The 22,276-nt window shown below is 28.7% G+C and overlaps 1 protein-coding gene across 1 annotated transcript; it reads right to left on the reverse strand.

Moving 5' to 3' along the window:
• Positions 1-1,122: 1,122 nt before the first annotated feature.
• LOC131983820 (cell death-inducing p53-target protein 1 homolog) lies at positions 1,123-21,885 on the reverse strand. Its single transcript, XM_059348629.1, has 4 exons — positions 21,672-21,885; positions 19,125-19,166; positions 15,303-15,447; positions 1,123-1,484 (listed from the first exon to the last, which is right to left on the reverse strand). The coding sequence occupies exons 1-4, from the start codon at positions 21,883-21,885 to the stop codon at positions 1,379-1,381; spliced, it is 507 nt and encodes a 168-aa protein (XP_059204612.1). The 3' UTR covers positions 1,123-1,378.
• Between the last annotated feature and the right edge of the window lie 391 nt (positions 21,886-22,276).

The following is a 22,276-nucleotide window of genomic DNA, read 5'->3' on the forward strand; positions in this document are numbered from 1 at the left end:
AGTATCAGGCAGAATAAACCACTGGGTATAAGGCGAATACCTACCTATCTTATTTAATTAATCTAATTAAGAAGTGAAACCTTTCTTTAAAAAGAACTGGAGATGTACTTCAAGTCAATATCTAATGCTAAAAAAAAGAAAGCTATCAAAACTGTGAGATTATGCTCCCACTTCAGTATTTTTGATTCAATTTAATTTGTCTTTGCTTGTGACCCCTGGCAATCTTTATATATATATATATATATATATATATATATATATATATATATATATATATATATATATATAATTATTATTTTACTACGATTGTTATTATTTTCATTTTCTGTATTTATTTTTGTATTATTTAGATGTTTCTCAAATATTATTAATGTAATGTTTACCCTGCTACTTCTGTTACTGCACTACTGCTGTATATGTTCAATAAATGAATGTAAAAAAAATAAAATAAAAAAAAGTAAACCTACGTATCACGTAGACCAGCTATTCTCAACCTTGGGGTCGGGACCCCAATTGGGGTCGCGAGATGATTTCTGGGGGTCGCCAAATCATTTTGGAAGTCAGCTCTGTCTCCACTGTGTTAAAGTGTTCATGTGTTTTAGTCTTTTTTTTTTTTTTTTGGTAATTTTGTGTTTTTTTAGTCATTTTGTGTCTTTTTTGGTCATTTTGTATCTTTTTTTGGTCATTTTGTGTTTTTTTTGGTCGTTTTGTGTCTTTTTGGTCGTTTTCTGTCTTTTTTGGGTCATTTTGTGTCTTTTTTTGGTCATTTTGTGTCTTTTTTGGTCATTTTGTGTCTTTTTTTAGATCAATTTGTGGTCAATTTGTCTTTTTTGGTCATTTTGTTTCCTTTTTTGGTCATTTTTTGTCATTTTTGGTCAATTTGAGTCCTTTCTTGCTTAATTTTATGTATTTTTTTGGTCATTTTGTGTACTTTCTGACAAATCCCAAAGTATCAAGTTGTTACTTTCCAAGGAGTCTCTGGCTTGAAGCTGACTGTTCCACACTCAGGAGGTCAGAATGGACCTTTAGACTGATAGCAAAGGACTTAGATTAACTCTAGATTGACTCAGCTACCAACTGGACAAACAGGGTGACTCAAATTAGGAGGCAGCTAAAACAACATTCATTGTTTTTATTGACATGTTTGTTTGGTTTATATCACTTTGTTTAATAAAATATAAATGTTTAACTGATTGCTGACTATAACTTCCCACAGTGGTGCGTAAATATCATTATAGTGTGAAAAAGTCGTACAATGACAAAGAACTGGCGTTAGTGAATTTTGTATAACAATTTTGATCAGTATATTTAAAAAAAACAATCAAGAAGTAAGGCTGCAGATAGGCACGGAGGTCTTCTGCTCCATTCACAGTCATTTTCACATTCGCTTATATACGTAGACGAGTTTCTGGCAGTTAGTGCAGCGATGCTCCACATCCTGACAGGAGTCGATGCAGAACGGGATAAAACAGCAAAGGAAACACCTGCAGGAGGAAACAAAGTGAAAAATAAGTGATAAAACAATGACAGGTACATCTAAAAAAATGTGAATATCATGAAAAAGTTCAATATTTGTGGTCAATCATTTCAGAAAGTGAAACTCAAACATTATATAGATTCATTACACATAAAGTGAAATATTTCAAGCCTGTTTTTCGAGAAGAGAGAATGCAAACACAAAACTCAGTGTCTCAGAAATTTCAAATATTGTGAAGAAGTTTGAGATTTTTTCTCTCGTAAATTTGTATTTTTCTCATGAATTTTTTAGATTTTTTCAAATCAAAAAATTATAATTTTTTTTCTTCAATTTTTTGACTTTTTCTTGTAAATCTATGATTTTTTTCTTGTAAATGTTGTATTTTTTTGTCTTAAATTTTTGTTTTTTCTTGTAAATTTATGATTTTTTTGTCTCACATAATTTGTGATTTTTTTCTCACAAATATGATATTTTTTCTCTTAAATTTGTGATTTTTTTCTCATAAATTTGTCATTTTTTCCTTGTAAATTTGTCTTTTTCTCATAAATTTTAGATTTTCTTTTCATAATTTTTTTTTCTTGTAAATTTTCTTGAGATTTTTTTTATCGTAAATTTGTTAGTTTTGTATTTTCATTATCTCTAAGCCAGAATCATCAAAATTACAAGAAAAACAGGCTTTCAGGAGTTTCACTTCCTGAAATAACCGACAAAAAATATTGAACTTTTTCACGATATTCTAATTTTTTGAGATGTACCTGTGTAAAAGAAGACACAAAATGACCAAAAAGACATAAGAATGACCAAAAATGAAACAAAATGACCCAACATAGATGTAAAAATGACCAAAAAGACACAAACATGACCCAAAATGACCAAAAAATGAAACAAAATGACCAAAAATAGATGTAAAAATGACCCCAAAAGTCACAAAAATGACCAAAAAAAGACACAAAATTACCAAAAGACACACGACATAACAAAGACAATACATAAAATGACCAAAAAGACAAAATGACCAAAAACAGATGCAAAAATGACCAAAAAAAGAAACAAAAATGACCAAAAAAGAAACAAAAATGACCAAAAAGAGACATAAATTTACCAAAAAAGACACAAAATGACCAAAAATAGATGTAAAAATGACCCAAAAAGTCACACAAATGACCAAAAAAAAGACACGAAATTACCAAAAGACACACGACATAACAAAGACAATATATAAAATGACCAAAAAAAGAGACTTTACCAAAACAGACACAAAATACCAACTGTGGACTCACATATTCAACTTTCTTTCTGACACACTGAGTTTAGTGTTTTCATTATCTCTAAGCCAGAATCATCAAAATTACAAGAAAAACAGGCTTGAAATATTTCACTCTATGTGTAATGAATCTATATAATGTATGAGTTTCACTTCCTGACATAACCGACAAAAAATATTCAACTTTTTCACAATATTCTAATTTTTTTAGATGTAAAAAAAAGGACACAAAATGACCAAAAATAGATGTAAAAATGACCCAAATAGACATAAAATGACCAAAAAAGAAACAAAAATGACCAAAAATAGATGTAAAAATGACCAAAAAATACATAAAATGACCAAAAATAGATGTAAAAATGACCCAAATAGACATAAAATGACCAAAAAAGAAACAAAAATGACCAAAAAAGAAACAAAAATGACCAAAAAGAGGCATAAATTTACCAAAAAAGACATACAATGACCAAAAACAGATGTAAAAATGACACAAAAAGACACAAAAATGACCAAAAAGACACAAAATAACCAAAAATGAAACTAAATGATGTGTAATGAATTTATATAATATACGAGTTTTCACTTTCTGAAATAACAGACAAAAAATATTGAACTTTTTCACGATATTCTAATTTTTTTAGATGTAAAAAAAAGGACACAAAATTACCAAAAATAGATGTAAAAATGACCAAAAAATACATAAAATGACCAAAAATAGATGTAAAAATGACCCAAATAGACATAAAATGACCAAAAAAGAAACAAAAATGACCAAAAAGAGGCATACATTTACCAAAAAAGACACACAATGACCAAAAACAGATGTAAAAATGACACAAAAAGACACAAAAATGACCAAAAAGACACAAAATAACCAAAAATGAAGCTAAATGATGTGTAATGAATTTATATAATATACGAGTTTTCACTTTCTGAAATAACCGACAAAAAATATTGAACTTTTTCACAATATTCTAATTTTTTGAGATGTACCTGTGTAAGAAAAAAAGACACAAGATGACCAAAAATGAAACAAAATGACCAAAAATAGATGTTAAAATGACCCCCAAAAGTCACAAAATTACAAGAAAAACAGGCTTGAAATATTTCACTCTATGTGTAATGGATCTTTATAATGTATGAGTTTCACTTTCTGAAGTGATTGACAAAAAATATTGAACTTTTTCACAATATTCACATTTTTTTAGATGAACCTGTGTAAAAAAAAAAGACACAAGATGACCAAAAAAGACACAAAATTATCAACAATAGATGTAAAAATGACACAAAAAGACACAAAATGACCAAAAAAGAAACAAAATGACCAAAAAGAGACATACATTTACCAAAAAGACCCAAAAATGAAACTAAATGATGTGTAATGAGTCTATATAATATACAAGTTTTCACTTCCTGAAATAACCGACAAAAAATATTGAACTTTTTCACGATATTCTAATTTTTTTAGATGTAAAAAAAAGGACACAAAATTACCAAAAATAGATGTAAAAATGACCAAAAAATACATAAAATGACCAAAAATAGATGTAAAAATGACCCAAATAGACATAAAATGACCAAAAAAGAAACAAAAATGACCAAAAAAGAAACAAAAATGACCAAAAAGAGGCATAAATTTACCAAAAAAGACATACAATGACCAAAAACAGATGTAAAAATGACACAAAAAGACACAAAAATGACCAAAAAGACACAAAATAACCAAAAATGAAACTAAATGATGTGTAATGAATTTATATAATATACGAGTTTTCACTTTCTGAAATAACCGACAAAAAATATTGAACTTTTTCACAATATTCTAATTTTTTTAGATGTAAAAAAAAGGACACAAAATTACCAAAAATGAAACAAAATGACCAAAAATAGATGTAAAAATGACCCCAAAAAGTCACAAAATTACAAGAAAAACAGGCTTGAAATATTTCACTCTATGTGTAATGGATCTTTATAATGTATGAGTTTCACTTTCTGAAGTGATTGACAAAAAATATACACTTTATATATACTTTTAATATATATACTTTTTCACAATATTCACATTTTTTTTAGATGAACCTGTGTAAAAAAAAAGACACAAGATGACCAAAAAAGACACAAAATTATCAACAATAGATGTAAAAATGACACAAAAAGACACAAAATGACCAAAAAAGAAACAAAATGACCAAAAAGAGACAGATACATTTACCAAAAAGACCCAAAAATGAAACTAAATGATGTGTAATGAATTTATATAATATACAAGTTTTCACTTTCTGAAATAACCGACAAAAAATATTGAACTTTTTCACGATATTCTAATTTTTTTAGATGTAAAAAAAAGGACACAAAATTACCAAAAATAGATGTAAAAATGACCAAAAAATACATAAAATGACCAAAAATAGATGTAAAAATGACCCAAATAGACATAAAATGATCAAAAAAGAGACAAAAATGACCAAAAAAGAAACAAAAATGACCAAAAAGAGGCATAAATTTACCAAAGAAGACACACAATGACCAAAAACAGATGTAAAAATGACACAAAAAGACACAAAAATGACCAAAAAGACACAAAATAACCAAAAATGAAACTAAATGATGTGTAATGAATTTATATAATATACGAGTTTTCACTTTCTGAAATAACCGACAAAAAATATTGAACTTTTTCACAATATTCTAATTTTTTTAGATGTAAAAAAAAGGACACAAAATTACCCAAAAATACATAAAATGACCAAAAATAGATGTAAAAATGACCCAAATAGACATAAAATGACCAAAAAAGAAACAAAAATGACCAAAAATAGATGTAAAAATGACCAAAAAATACATAAAATGACCAAAAAAGAAACAAAAATGACCAAAAATAGATGTAAAAATGACCAAAAAATACATAAAATGACCAAAAATAGATGTAAAAATGACCCAAATAGACATAAAATGACCAAAAAAGAAACAAAAATGACCAAAAAAGAAACAAAAATGACCAAAAAGAGGCATAAATTTACCAAAAAAAACACACAATGACCAAAAACAGATGTAAAAATGACACAAAAATGACCAAAAAGACACAAAATGACCAAAAAAGAAACAAAATGACCAAAAAGAGACATACATTTACCAAAAAGACCCAAAAATGAAACTAAATGATGTGTAATGAGTCTATATAATATATGAGTTTTCACTTTCTGAAATAACCGACAAAAAATATTGAACTTTTTCACGATATTCTAATTTTTTTAGATGTAAAAAAAAGGACACAAAATTACCAAAAATAGATGTAAAAATGACCAAAAAATACATAAAATGACCAAAAATAGATGTAAAAATGACCCAAATAGACATAAAATGACCAAAAAAGAAACAAAAATGACCAAAAAAGAAACAAAAATGACCAAAAAGAGGCATAAATTTACCAAAAAAGACATACAATGACCAAAAACAGATGTAAAAATGACACAAAAAGACACAAAAATGACCAAAAAGACACAAAATAACCAAAAATGAAACTAAATGATGTGTAATGAATTTATATAATATACGAGTTTTCACTTTCTGAAATAACCGACAAAAAATATTGAACTTTTTCACAATATTCTAATTTTTTTAGATGTAAAAAAAAGGACACAAAATTACCAAAAATGAAACAAAATGACCAAAAATAGATGTAAAAATGACCCCAAAAAGTCACAAAATTACAAGAAAAACAGGCTTGAAATATTTCACTCTATGTGTAATGGATCTTTATAATGTATGAGTTTCACTTTCTGAAGTGATTGACAAAAAATATACACTTTATATATACTTTTAATATATATACTTTTTCACAATATTCACATTTTTTTTAGATGAACCTGTGTAAAAAAAAAGACACAAGATGACCAAAAAAGACACAAAATTATCAACAATAGATGTAAAAATGACACAAAAAGACACAAAATGACCAAAAAAGAAACAAAATGACCAAAAAGAGACAGATACATTTACCAAAAAGACCCAAAAATGAAACTAAATGATGTGTAATGAGTTTATATAATATACAAGTTTTCACTTTCTGAAATAACCGACAAAAAATATTGAACTTTTTCACGATATTCTAATTTTTTTAGATGTAAAAAAAAGGACACAAAATTACCAAAAATAGATGTAAAAATGACCAAAAAATACATAAAATGACCAAAAATAGATGTAAAAATGACCCAAATAGACATAAAATGATCAAAAAAGAGACAAAAATGACCAAAAAAGAAACAAAAATGACCAAAAAGAGGCATAAATTTACCAAAGAAGACACACAATGACCAAAAACAGATGTAAAAATGACACAAAAAGACACAAAAATGACCAAAAAGACACAAAATAACCAAAAATGAAACTAAATGATGTGTAATGAATTTATATAATATACGAGTTTTCACTTTCTGAAATAACCGACAAAAAATATTGAACTTTTTCACAATATTCTAATTTTTTTAGATGTAAAAAAAAGGACACAAAATTACCCAAAAATACATAAAATGACCAAAAATAGATGTAAAAATGACCCAAATAGACATAAAATGACCAAAAAAGAAACAAAAATGACCAAAAATAGATGTAAAAATGACCAAAAAATACATAAAATGACCAAAAAAGAAACAAAAATGACCAAAAATAGATGTAAAAATGACCAAAAAATACATAAAATGACCAAAAATAGATGTAAAAATGACCCAAATAGACATAAAATGACCAAAAAAGAAACAAAAATGACCAAAAAAGAAACAAAAATGACCAAAAAGAGGCATAAATTTACCAAAAAAAACACACAATGACCAAAAACAGATGTAAAAATGACACAAAAATGACCAAAAAGACACAAAATGACCAAAAAAGAAACAAAATGACCAAAAAGAGACATACATTTACCAAAAAGACCCAAAAATGAAACTAAATGATGTGTAATGAGTCTATATAATATATGAGTTTTCACTTTCTGAAATAACCGACAAAAAATATTGAACTTTTTCACGATATTCTAATTTTTTTAGATGTAAAAAAAAGGACACAAAATTACCAAAAATAGATGTAAAAATGACCAAAAAATACATAAAATGACCAAAAATAGATGTAAAAATGACCCAAATAGACATAAAATGACCAAAAAAGAAACAAAAATGACCAAAAAAGAAACAAAAATGACCAAAAAGAGGCATAAATTTACCAAAAAAGACATACAATGACCAAAAACAGATGTAAAAATGACACAAAAAGACACAAAAATGACCAAAAAGACACAAAATAACCAAAAATGAAACTAAATGATGTGTAATGAATTTATATAATATACGAGTTTTCACTTTCTGAAATAACCGACAAAAAATATTGAACTTTTTCACAATATTCTAATTTTTTTAGATGTAAAAAAAAGGACACAAAATTACCAAAAATGAAACAAAATGACCAAAAATAGATGTAAAAATGACCCCAAAAAGTCACAAAATTACAAGAAAAACAGGCTTGAAATATTTCACTCTATGTGTAATGGATCTTTATAATGTATGAGTTTCACTTTCTGAAGTGATTGACAAAAAATATACACTTTATATATACTTTTAATATATATACTTTTTCACAATATTCACATTTTTTTTAGATGAACCTGTGTAAAAAAAAAGACACAAGATGACCAAAAAAGACACAAAATTATCAACAATAGATGTAAAAATGACACAAAAAGACACAAAATGACCAAAAAAGAAACAAAATGACCAAAAAGAGACAGATACATTTACCAAAAAGACCCAAAAATGAAACTAAATGATGTGTAATGAATTTATATAATATACAAGTTTTCACTTTCTGAAATAACCGACAAAAAATATTGAACTTTTTCACGATATTCTAATTTTTTTAGATGTAAAAAAAAGGACACAAAATTACCAAAAATAGATGTAAAAATGACCAAAAAATACATAAAATGACCAAAAATAGATGTAAAAATGACCCAAATAGACATAAAATGATCAAAAAAGAGACAAAAATGACCAAAAAAGAAACAAAAATGACCAAAAAGAGGCATAAATTTACCAAAGAAGACACACAATGACCAAAAACAGATGTAAAAATGACACAAAAAGACACAAAAATGACCAAAAAGACACAAAATAACCAAAAATGAAACTAAATGATGTGTAATGAATTTATATAATATACGAGTTTTCACTTTCTGAAATAACCGACAAAAAATATTGAACTTTTTCACAATATTCTAATTTTTTTAGATGTAAAAAAAAGGACACAAAATTACCCAAAAATACATAAAATGACCAAAAATAGATGTAAAAATGACCCAAATAGACATAAAATGACCAAAAAAGAAACAAAAATGACCAAAAATAGATGTAAAAATGACCAAAAAATACATAAAATGACCAAAAAAGAAACAAAAATGACCAAAAATAGATGTAAAAATGACCAAAAAATACATAAAATGACCAAAAATAGATGTAAAAATGACCCAAATAGACATAAAATGACCAAAAAAGAAACAAAAATGACCAAAAAAGAAACAAAAATGACCAAAAAGAGGCATAAATTTACCAAAAAAAACACACAATGACCAAAAACAGATGTAAAAATGACACAAAAATGACCAAAAAGACACAAAATGACCAAAAAAGAAACAAAATGACCAAAAAGAGACATACATTTACCAAAAAGACCCAAAAATGAAACTAAATGATGTGTAATGAGTCTATATAATATATGAGTTTTCACTTTCTGAAATAACCGACAAAAAATATTGAACTTTTTCACGATATTCTAATTTTTTTAGATGTAAAAAAAAGGACACAAAATTACCAAAAATAGATGTAAAAATGACCAAAAAATACATAAAATGACCAAAAATAGATGTAAAAATGACCCAAATAGACATAAAATGACCAAAAAAGAAACAAAAATGACCAAAAAAGAAACAAAAATGACCAAAAAGAGGCATAAATTTACCAAAAAAGACATACAATGACCAAAAACAGATGTAAAAATGACACAAAAAGACACAAAAATGACCAAAAAGACACAAAATAACCAAAAATGAAACTAAATGATGTGTAATGAATTTATATAATATACGAGTTTTCACTTTCTGAAATAACCGACAAAAAATATTGAACTTTTTCACAATATTCTAATTTTTTTAGATGTAAAAAAAAGGACACAAAATTACCAAAAATGAAACAAAATGACCAAAAATAGATGTAAAAATGACCCCAAAAAGTCACAAAATTACAAGAAAAACAGGCTTGAAATATTTCACTCTATGTGTAATGGATCTTTATAATGTATGAGTTTCACTTTCTGAAGTGATTGACAAAAAATATACACTTTATATATACTTTTAATATATATACTTTTTCACAATATTCACATTTTTTTTAGATGAACCTGTGTAAAAAAAAAGACACAAGATGACCAAAAAAGACAAAAAATTATCAACAATAGATGTAAAAATGACACAAAAAGACACAAAATCACCAAAAAAGAAACAAAATGACCAAAAAGAGACAGATACATTTACCAAAAAGACCCAAAAATGAAACTAAATGATGTGTAATGAATTTATATAATATACAAGTTTTCACTTTCTGAAATAACCGACAAAAAATATTGAACTTTTTCACGATATTCTAATTTTTTTAGATGTAAAAAAAAGGACACAAAATTACCAAAAATAGATGTAAAAATGACCAAAAAATACATAAAATGACCAAAAATAGATGTAAAAATGACCCAAATAGACATAAAATGATCAAAAAAGAAACAAAAATGACCAAAAAAGAAACAAAAATGACCAAAAAGAGGCATAAATTTACCAAAAAAGACACACAATGACCAAAAACAGATGTAAAAATGACACAAAAAGACACAAAAATGACCAAAAAGACACAAAATAACAAAAAATGAAGCTAAATGATGTGTAATGAATTTATATAATATACAAGTTTTCACTTTCTGAAATAACCGACAAAAAATATTGAACTTTTTCACGATATTCTAATTTTTTTAGATGTAAAAAAAGGACACAAAATTACCAAAAATAGATGTAAAAATGAACCAAATAGACATAAAATGACCAAAAAAGAAACAAAAATGACCAAAAATAGATGTAAAAATGACCAAAAAATACATAAAATGACCAAAAATAGATGTAAAAATGACCCAAATAGACATAAAATGACCAAAAAAGAAACAAAAATGACCAAAAAGAGGCATAAATTTACCAAAAAAGACACACAATGACCAAAAACAGATGTAAAAATGACACAAAAATGACCAAAAAGACACAAAATAACCAAAAATGAAACTAAATGATGTGTAATGAATTTATATAATATACGAGTTTTCACTTTCTGAAATAACCGACAAAAAATATTGAACTTTTTCACGATATTCTAATTTTTTTAGATGTAAAAAAAAGGACACAAAATTACCAAAAATAGATGTAAAAATGACCAAAAAATACATAAAATGACCAAAAATAGATGTAAAAATGACCCAAATAGACATAAAATGACCAAAAAAGAAACAAAAATGACCAAAAAGAGGCATAAATTTACCAAAAAAGACACACAATGACCAAAAACAGATGTAAAAATGACACAAAAATGACCAAAAAGACACAAAATAACCAAAAATGAAACTAAATGATGTGTAATGAATTTATATAATATACGAGTTTTCACTTTCTGAAATAACCGACAAAAAATATTGAACTTTTTCACGATATTCTAATTTTTTTAGATGTAAAAAAAAGGACACAAAATTACCAAAAATAGATGTAAAAATGACCAAAAAATACATAAAATGACCAAAAATAGATGTAAAAATGACCCAAATAGACATAAAATGACCAAAAAAGAAACAAAAATGACCAAAAATAGATGTAAAAATGACCAAAAAATACATAAAATGACCAAAAATAGATGTAAAAATGACCCAAATAGACATAAAATGACCAAAAAAGAAACAAAAATGACCAAAAAAGAAAAAAAAATGACCAAAAAGAGGCATAAATTTACCAAAAAAGACACACAATGACCAAAAACAGATGTAAAAATGACACAAAAAGACAAAATAACCAAAAATGAAACTAAATGATGTGTAATGAATTTATATAATATACGAGTTTTCACTTTCTGGAATAACCGACAAAAAATATTCAACTTTTTCACGATATTCTAATTTTTTTAGATGTAAAAAAAAGGACACAAAATTACCAAAAATAGATGTAAAAATGACCAAAAAATACATAAAATGACCAAAAATAGATGTAAAAATGACCCAAATAGACATAAAATGACCAAAAAAGAAACAAAAATGACCAAAAATAGATGTAAAAATGACCAAAAAATACATAAAATGACCAAAAATAGATGTAAAAATGACCCAAATAGACATAAAATGACCAAAAAAGAAACAAAAATGACCAAAAAAGAAAAAAAAATGACCAAAAAGAGGCATAAATTTACCAAAAAAGACACACAATGACCAAAAACAGATGTAAAAATGACACAAAAAGACAAAATAACCAAAAATGAAACTAAATGATGTGTAATGAATTTATATAATATACGAGTTTTCACTTTCTGAAATAACCGACAAAAAATATTGAACTTTTTCACGATATTCTAATTTTTTTAGATGTAAAAAAAAGGACACAAAATTACCAAAAATAGATGTAAAAATGACCAAAAAATACATAAAATGACCAAAAATAGATGTAAAAATGACCCAAATAGACATAAAATGACCAAAAAAGAAACAAAAATGACCAAAAAGAGGCATAAATTTACCAAAAAAGACACACAATGACCAAAAACAGATGTAAAAATGACACAAAAATGACCAAAAAGACACAAAATAACCAAAAATGAAACTAAATGATGTGTAATGAATTTATATAATATACGAGTTTTCACTTTCTGAAATAACCGACAAAAAATATTGAACTTTTTCACGATATTCTAATTTTTTTAGATGTAAAAAAAAGGACACAAAATTACCAAAAATAGATGTAAAAATGACCAAAAAATACATAAAATGACCAAAAATAGATGTAAAAATGACCCAAATAGACATAAAATGACCAAAAAAGAAACAAAAATGACCAAAAAGAGGCATAAATTTACCAAAAAAGACACACAATGACCAAAAACAGATGTAAAAATGACACAAAAATGACCAAAAAGACACAAAATAACCAAAAATGAAACTAAATGATGTGTAATGAATTTATATAATATACGAGTTTTCACTTTCTGAAATAACCGACAAAAAATATTGAACTTTTTCACGATATTCTAATTTTTTTAGATGTAAAAAAAAGGACACAAAATTACCAAAAATAGATGTAAAAATGACCAAAAAATACATAAAATGACCAAAAATAGATGTAAAAATGACCCAAATAGACATAAAATGACCAAAAAAGAAACAAAAATGACCAAAAATAGATGTAAAAATGACCAAAAAATACATAAAATGACCAAAAATAGATGTAAAAATGACCCAAATAGACATAAAATGACCAAAAAAGAAACAAAAATGACCAAAAAAGAAAAAAAAATGACCAAAAAGAGGCATAAATTTACCAAAAAAGACACACAATGACCAAAAACAGATGTAAAAATGACACAAAAAGACAAAATAACCAAAAATGAAACTAAATGATGTGTAATGAATTTATATAATATACGAGTTTTCACTTTCTGGAATAACCGACAAAAAATATTCAACTTTTTCACGATATTCTAATTTTTTTAGATGTAAAAAAAAGGACACAAAATTACCAAAAATAGATGTAAAAATGACCAAAAAATACATAAAATGACCAAAAATAGATGTAAAAATGACCCAAATAGACATAAAATGACCAAAAAAGAAACAAAAATGACCAAAAATAGATGTAAAAATGACCAAAAAATACATAAAATGACCAAAAATAGATGTAAAAATGACCCAAATAGACATAAAATGACCAAAAAAGAAACAAAAATGACCAAAAAAGAAAAAAAAATGACCAAAAAGAGGCATAAATTTACCAAAAAAGACACACAATGACCAAAAACAGATGTAAAAATGACACAAAAAGACAAAATAACCAAAAATGAAACTAAATGATGTGTAATGAATTTATATAATATACGAGTTTTCACTTTCTGAAATAACCGACAAAAAATATTGAACTTTTTCACGATATTCTAATTTTTTTAGATGTAAAAAAAAGGACACAAAATGACCAAAAATAGATGTAAAAATGACCAAAAAATACATAAAATGACCAAAAATAGATGTAAAAATGACCCAAATAGACATAAAATGACCAAAAAAGAAACAAAAATGACCAAAAAGAGGCATAAATTTACCAAAAAAGACACACAATGACCAAAAACAGATGTAAAAATGACACAAAAATGACCAAAAAGACACAAAATAACCAAAAATGAAACTAAATGATGTGTAATGAATTTATATAATATACGAGTTTTCACTTTCTGAAATAACCGACAAAAAATATTGAACTTTTTCACGATATTCTAATTTTTTTAGATGTAAAAAAAAGGACACAAAATTACCAAAAATAGATGTAAAAATGACCAAAAAATACATAAAATGACCAAAAATAGATGTAAAAATGACCCAAATAGACATAAAATGACCAAAAAAGAAACAAAAATGACCAAAAATAGATGTAAAAATGACCAAAAAATACATAAAATGACCAAAAATAGATGTAAAAATGACCCAAATAGACATAAAATGACCAAAAAAGAAACAAAAATGACCAAAAAAGAAAAAAAAATGACCAAAAAGAGGCATAAATTTACCAAAAAAGACACACAATGACCAAAAACAGATGTAAAAATGACACAAAAAGACAAAATAACCAAAAATGAAACTAAATGATGTGTAATGAATTTATATAATATACGAGTTTTCACTTTCTGAAATAACCGACAAAAAATATTCAACTTTTTCACGATATTCTAATTTTTTTAGATGTAAAAAAAAGGACACAAAATTACCAAAAATAGATGTAAAAATGACCAAAAAATACATAAAATGACCAAAAATAGATGTAAAAATGACCCAAATAGACATAAAATGACCAAAAAAGAAACAAAAATGACCAAAAATAGATGTAAAAATGACCAAAAAATACATAAAATGACCAAAAATAGATGTAAAAATGACCCAAATAGACATAAAATGACCAAAAAAGAAACAAAAATGACCAAAAAAGAAAAAAAAATGACCAAAAAGAGGCATAAATTTACCAAAAAAGACACACAATGACCAAAAACAGATGTAAAAATGACACAAAAAGACAAAATAACCAAAAATGAAACTAAATGATGTGTAATGAATTTATATAATATACGAGTTTTCACTTTCTGGAATAACCGACAAAAAATATTGAACTTTTTCACGATATTCTAATTTTTTTGGACGTTCCTGTATAGTTACTGTAGAGATTTTTCCTGAAGTAGAAGCGTTAGTTTTTACCCGAAGAAGGCGAGGCCCCCACAGATGGCCCAGGTCAGCAGGCCCGCTCGGTGCTCTGTGGACGTGATCACAGTCTGCTGGCAGTGAGGACACACCGTCTGTCCCGGGACGTCGTGGAGGGTCGGTCTCACTATCATGTGAGTCACTGAGCAGGACAGACACACAACACACACAGTCACACATCAGTCTCCACCTGCTTTAGTCTACCTTTGACTTTTTAAGGCACAATGAGCGTCTCTTTGGAGTTTCTTGTGTCTTTTTGTGGTCATTCAGTGTGTCTTTGTAGTTGTTTTGTCTCTCTTTGTAGTTGTTTTTTGTCTCTTTGTAGTTGTTTTTTATGTATTTTTGTGGTCATTCAGTGTCTTTTTGTAGTTTTTGTGTGTCTCTTTGTAGCCAAATTGAGTATCTGTGTAGTTGTTTTGTGTTGCTTTGTAATTTTTTTTATGTCTTTTTGTGTCTTTTTGTAGTTTTTGTGTGTCTCTTTTTAGGTTTTTTTAAATGTCTTTTTGTGGTCATTCTGTGTCTCTTTGTAGTTGTTTTGTGTTGCTTTGTATTTTTTTTTATGTCTTTTTGTGGTCATTCTGTGTGTCTTTGTAGTTTTTGTGTGTCTCTTTTTAGGGTTTTTTTTATGTCTTTTTGTGGTCATTCTGTATCTTTTTGTAGTTTTTGTGTGTCTCTTTGTAGCCAAATTGAGTATCTGTGTAGTTGTTTTGTGTTGCTTTGTATTTTTTTTATGTCTTTTTGTGGTCATTCTGTGTCTTTTTGTGGTTTTTGTGTGTCTCTTTTGAGGGTTGTTTTTTTTTATGTCTTTTTGTGGTTATTCTGTGTCTTTTTGTAGTTTTTGTGTGTCTCTTTTTAGGGTTTTTTTTATGTCTTTTTGTGGTCATTCTGTGTCTTTTTGTGGTTTTTGTGTGTGTCTTTTTAGGGTTTTTTTTTTAATGTCTTTTTGTGGTCATTCTGTGTCTTTTTGTAGTTTTTGTGTGTCTCTTTTTAGGGTTTTTTTTTTATGTCTTTTTGTGGTCATTCTGTGTCTTTTTGTGGTTTTTGTGTGTCTCTTTTTAGTTTTTTTTTATGTCTTTTGTGGTCATTCAGTGTGTCTTTGTAGTTGTTTTGTGTCTCTTTGTAGTTGTTTTTTATGTATTTTTGTGGTCATTCAGTGTCTTTTTGTAGTTTTTGTGTGTCTCTTTGTAGCCATATTGAGTATCTGTGTAGTTGTTTTGTGTTGCTTTGTAATTTTTTATGTCTTTTGTGGTTTTTGTGTGTCTCTTTTTAGTTTTTTTTTAATGTCTTTTTGTGGTCATTCTGTGTCTCTTTGTAGTTGTTTTGTGTCATTTTGTAGTTTTTCATGTCTTTTTGTGGATAGTCAGTGTCTAATTGTAGTTGTTTTATGTCTTTTGTGGTCATTCAGTGTGTCTTTGTAGTTGTTTTGTCTCTCTTTGTAGTTGGTTTTTGTCTCTTTGTAGTTGTTTTTTTAATGTATTTTTGTGGTCATTCAGTGTCTTTTTGTAGTTTTTGTGTGTCTCTTTGTAGCCAAATTGAGTATCTGTGTAGTTGTTTTGTGTTGCTTTGTAATTTTTTATGTCTTTTTGTGGTCATTCTGTGTCTTTTTGTGGTTTTTGTGTGTCTCTTTGTAGTTTTTTTTTAATGTCTTTTTGTAGTCTTTCAATATCGATTTGTAGTTGTTTTGTGTCATTTTGTAGCTTTTCATGTCTTTTTGTGGATAGTCAGTGTCTAATTGTAGTTGTTTTATGTCTTTTGTGGTCATTCAGTGTCTCTTTGTAGTTGTTTTGTGTCTCTTTTAGTCATTTTGAGTCTGTTTGTGTTCATTTTGAGACTTGTTGTGGTTGTTTTTTTTTTTATCTCTCCCTGTATGTGTTTCTTCAAGTGAGATTTTGCAGTTGAAGCCCGGGGAGCTGTCACTTTAAACCCAACAGGTCTGAGCCCAGTGGGCCTATTTATTGGTTATTTTAATACATAATTCAATAAAATGTGTAAACTGTTGTTGCCAGCAAGTCAGCCATTTCTGTTGTTTCTGTAAACTTTCTTCTTTGGGCAGTCGACCAGATTTGAGGAGAAATTGTACCGACTGCAGTGAGTCAACATGACCAGCAGAGGGAGCCATTAGTACAACAACTGCAATTTATTTTAAATTAGGTCATCTTCTATTTGTGGCTTTCTATTCCAGTCGTTTCATTTATTGGGGCTTCTGAACGTAGACATTAACAGACGTTGACAGACGTAGGAATCCTTACTTGTCTGTTACAACAAGCAGTAATCAAAATGTGACGAGAAGAAACAGTGAACAATAGCTTTTTGTCCGGCACACAGGCTACAAACGGGCTATTCTTCAGAATACTTTGGTAGAAAAATGAGGAATCCACCCACAAACTGGAACGGAAACACATTCACTGTCTGTTGACACGTCAGCTGCAGATGTGTGAAATATATACGTGCAAAGTGTAAATGTGTTCATGCAAATTCTCAGAGAAATGTGTTCTACATGAACCAGGATCTGCCTTTTCACAGAGTTCGTTCTCAGGATAAACACAGGCGTAGTAACAAACATTAGTGGCGGCCCCGTTCCATTTAGTGGGCCGGGGTCCTGGTTATGCATGCTGGGTCACTGGAATAAATGTCTTTATCCAATTTTAACTCTCTGTAGTTTTGGTTTTGGCTTAAACATGTTTAAATACCATGTTGGTATATTTTTCACCTATATGACCTGATAATAATAATAATTGATTTTTTATTCTGACTTACTGGATCAACATTTAGAACCAAAAAGAAACAAAGAAAAACCAACATAAATGTGATCTTGTGATCTTGTGTGATCCTGTCATCAACTCTGGTTTTTATTCTAGTGGGACTCCGTTTGATTTGGCTCTGGTGTGTTTAGCCCAACAATTTTGGCCATTTGTGTATTTTTTAGTCATTTTGTGTCTTTTTTTTAAAAAGTCATTTTGTGTCTTTTTTTTAAAAGTCATTTTGTGTCTTTTTTTAAAAAAGTCATTTTGTGTCATTTTGTGTCTTTTTTGGTAATTTTGTGTCGTCTTCTGTGGGTTTTTTTTTTGGTAATTTTGTCTTCTCATTTTGTGTCTTTTTTGGTAATTTTGTGTCTTTTTTGTCATTTTGTGTCTTTTCTTGTAATTTTGTGTCTTTTTTGTGTCATTTTGTGTCTTTTTCAGTCATTTTGTGTCTTCTATGGTTTTTTTTTTGTCATTTTGTGTCTTTTTTTGGTCATTTTGTTTCTTTTTTAAGTCATTTTGTGTCTTCTATGGGTTTTTTTTTGTCATTTTGTGTCTTTTTTTAGTCATTTTGTGTCATTAGTCATTTTGTGTCCTTTTCAGTCATTTTGTGTCTTCTATGGGGTTTTTTGGTCATTTTGTGTCTTTTTTAGTCCTTTAGTCCAACATAAAATGTGATTTTGAATCTTTTTTTTACTTTCAAAACACTATCATGCTCAATAAAGAATTTTAAATGTGTCAAATGTGACCAAAGGTGTCAAATCTACCATATAAGAGGGTTCCATCCAGTTCTATCATTTGATACTAAATCTATTTGAGCTTGTCTCCAGTTTTACTTGGTATATCATCATCAAACTGAAACTGGCCTCATGGAGTTTACAGCCAGAACTTTAGAGGTAAATTTACAGTAGGGCTCCACGCTGCTTTGTTTTCTAGTCTGATGGAGGCAACAAGTCTGGATTATTTGGAGCTTTTGGACTCCACAGGGTTAATATTTTAAAACTGTTTTCACTCTGCTATGACTGCAGATGGCTGCAGTTAAAGGGTCTTTTGTCTGTGGTGACGTGGATCATCTCACCTGTGGTGACAGGTACAGCTGTGGCCGCAGTATAAGGAACACCTGGCAGACGAAACCAAAGCAGGAAAGGATGGTTCACAATATATATTTCCATATATGATCCATCATAAACAAAAATGCATTTGCATGAAGCACAAGCAAGTGCGTCAGTAGCCATGTTTCCATCAAGGTTATAATAGTTTTAGATTTTTCATTAGTTTTTGTTTTTTGTTTTCAAATCCAGTTAGTTTTAATTCGTTTTTAGAGTGAGTTTGCTAGTTTTAATTCGTTTTTATTTTTTGGAAAATGCTTAGTTTTTTAATTTGTCACTTTTTTCTTGTAAATTTGTCAATTTTTTCTTGTAAATTTGTCACTATTTCTGAATAATTTGTCACTTTTTTCCATTAAATTTGTCACTTTTTTTTCTCGTAAATCTAAGAATTTTTTCCTGTTAATTTGTCACTTTATTCTTGCAAATTTGTCACTTTTTTCTCATGAATTTGTCAATTTTTTCTCGTAAATTTGTCGCTTCTTTATTAGTTTTAGTTTATTTTTTATTAGTTTTAGTTGTTTTGTAATGGGGTATTTGTTGGGTGCCAGATTCAATAAAGTCTAGCTTGTTAAGCTAACTACTAAGCTAACTTCTTGGCTAATAGTTAGCTAAGTAGTTTGTTAAGCTAACTACTTAGCTAACTTCTTGGCTAATAGTTAGCTAAGTATCTTGCTAAGCTAAATACTTAGCTAACTTCTTGGCTAAATAGTTAGCTAAGTAGCTTGCTAAGCTAACCACTTAGCTAACTTCTTGGCTAAGTAGTTTTATTGTTCTGTATTTTATTGTGAAGGACAGAAGTACGGTCCGGGTGTGTTGATAACGATCGTTGATAACGGTGATATTTATTTGGCTTACCCACAAACTCAGCAGCCCCCATTGTTTTATTGTTTTATTGTTTCATTGTTTTACAGCGAGGAGATGAAAGTATCCGATTTGGGATACAGTTAGCACACTGCAAAAAACATGAAGCTTTCCAAGTATTTCCTTCTTATATCTAGCAGTAGTATCTTAATTATATTGTTTTGAGTGTAATTTACCTACTGACCATGTGCTTATTTAATTATTAGTAATATTATTATATGGTTATTTAATTATCTTATTGTGTAAAGACTTGTTTTTAGGATTGACATTGTGAGCTTTTCATGCTTTTCAAGCTATTCAACTGTTGAATATGGTGAGTTTTTGCCTAAAATATTGGCTCCAGTTGAGAGTTTTAGTTGCATGCAGTTTGAATTCAAAAGCATTCAAGTATTGCTGGCTTATTTTAATGTTACTTCAGTTTGGTTCTTCCAAGCCACAATTCTTCAAAATAAGTATTTCTTTTATTTATTTCAAGCTATCATTGGTTTTTCCAGTTTCTAGATATTTCTACCTATTTAAAGAATTCTTACAAAGAAACATTTACTGACTGCACTGACAGATAATTTGACTTGTTTCAAGCATGATTTTGTTTAATTCGAGTTATTTATTTCTTACTTTTTGTCAGTTGGTTTTTGCAGTGTACACGGCTAATTCAGCGGCGTTAGCGTCCTTTAGCCGAGGCTAACATACGCGGTTAAAACAATATACGGTTTGAAAGATAAAATATGTTATACTTTAATTTCACACCATTTAACTAATTGGAAGCATAACATGATCATTTATATTTGTAGTTAATGTGAAATTTTGATAGAATCTTAGCCGAACGGTGTCTGATTTGGGATACAGTTACGCTAATCCCTAAAGACATATTTTTTTATGGGTGGCCAAAGTTGTCCAATTAGCAAACTCTTTTTTATTATTATTTTTCTTCTACTGTTTCCTGGCAGATCAGCCTACAGCAACACTTCACACTGCCATCTTCTGACCAAAGTACGTTTATGCAGCTTTGTTTATTCGCTCCAAACCATTTGATGGAAACGTCTCTAATTAGCATTTTCTTTAAACATTTTAAAATTAAATTTGACTTTAATGGAAACATGGCTAGTATTGTTGTAGAAAATCTTTAAAGAAAAACACTTGACGACCAGGTAGATTCGAATAACAGCCTTTGTACTTATCAAAAAACAGATGTCGAAGGTGACAGACAAATCCAAATGGTAGAACAACTCTGAGCGAGACAAAACCCTGTGTCTCTTTTTATTTTGCAGGTTCGTGTGTCATTATTTCAGGTTTAATGTCCTGTGTTATTTCCTGTTATGTTCCACTTTTGATATCAGAGCACACTTGGGAGGTCAGATTCCTATTCTGATGTTATCGTGTTAACCAGAGCATCCGTTTACAATATGCCAGGCTGATTTGTCTAATGAGTTTTTCCTTTCCCGTAAAAACTGAAACCCTAGCTTGTGCCAGGTCACACAATCATGCATTAATTTCTTATATATGTATTTTCAACGGATTTACACTACAGTATCATATTCACATTATTTAAAAAAAATATATATGTGGTCATTTTCATACATGCTATACAAAGTATGCTTTTAAAAGAAAATCAATATTTATACACAGAAAATGTTTTGTGGGATGCAGATACATACCTCCTTGATAGGTAGCAGGTGGAGGCCCAGCGGGGGGGTAGCCGGGCTGGGGGGGGTAGCCGGGCTGGGGGGCGTAGCCTGGCTGGGGGGCGTAGCCGGCCTGGGGGGCGTAGCCGGGCTGGGGGTACCCTGGTGGTTGCATATTGCCCCCGTAGTTTAGAGGAGGACCAGGGTACGGGGGAGCTGCCTCCATCGGTGGCTGTTCTTTTTCCATCTTTAGAAATCTTTGCTGCAAATGAGAAAGATGTATTAATATTAGGGCCACGGGGCAATCGCAATGAGCACTACTGTTATACTGTGGATTTCTTCTTCTTCCTCTTCTGGACACAATTTCGTCCCGCTACTCATCCTGCAACTCTTCAAGTTGGTGCGGTTTGATCGGGATCGGTGTGCTATTACTTTTCTATACAGAATACGAAAACTGCGCAAAATTTTGCATTGAAATGAATGGGACGGCCGAAGAAAAATGAGCGAAAAAGAACAATAATTGGAGGTTTTTAAACGTCTACTTCTCCGGCATAATTTCACCTAGAGACTCCATTTAAACTTTAAACAGTAGACACAAGTCTTGTGTATCGGTGTATTAATCCACGTTTCGATAGGTC

The sequence above is a fragment of the Centropristis striata genome, chromosome 13 (genome assembly GCF_030273125.1).
Source record: "Centropristis striata isolate RG_2023a ecotype Rhode Island chromosome 13, C.striata_1.0, whole genome shotgun sequence".
NCBI lineage: Eukaryota > Metazoa > Chordata > Actinopteri > Perciformes > Serranidae > Centropristis > Centropristis striata.

What these genes read in the sequence shown, in the direction of transcription:
- LOC131983820 (XM_059348629.1), bottom strand. Translation starts at nt 21,885, where the DNA reads ATGGAAAAAGAACAGCCACCGATGGAGGCAGCTCCCCCGTACCCTGGT. An exon ending in ACCTGCTACCTATCAAGGAG is followed by an intron (nt 19,167 to 21,671) that starts GTATGTATCTGC and finishes TTCGTCTGCCAG; the next exon opens with GTGTTCCTTATACTGCGGCC. An exon ending in GGGGGCCTCGCCTTCTTCGG is followed by an intron (nt 1,485 to 15,302) that starts GTAAAAACTAAC and finishes TTCCTCCTGCAG; the next exon opens with GTGTTTCCTTTGCTGTTTTA.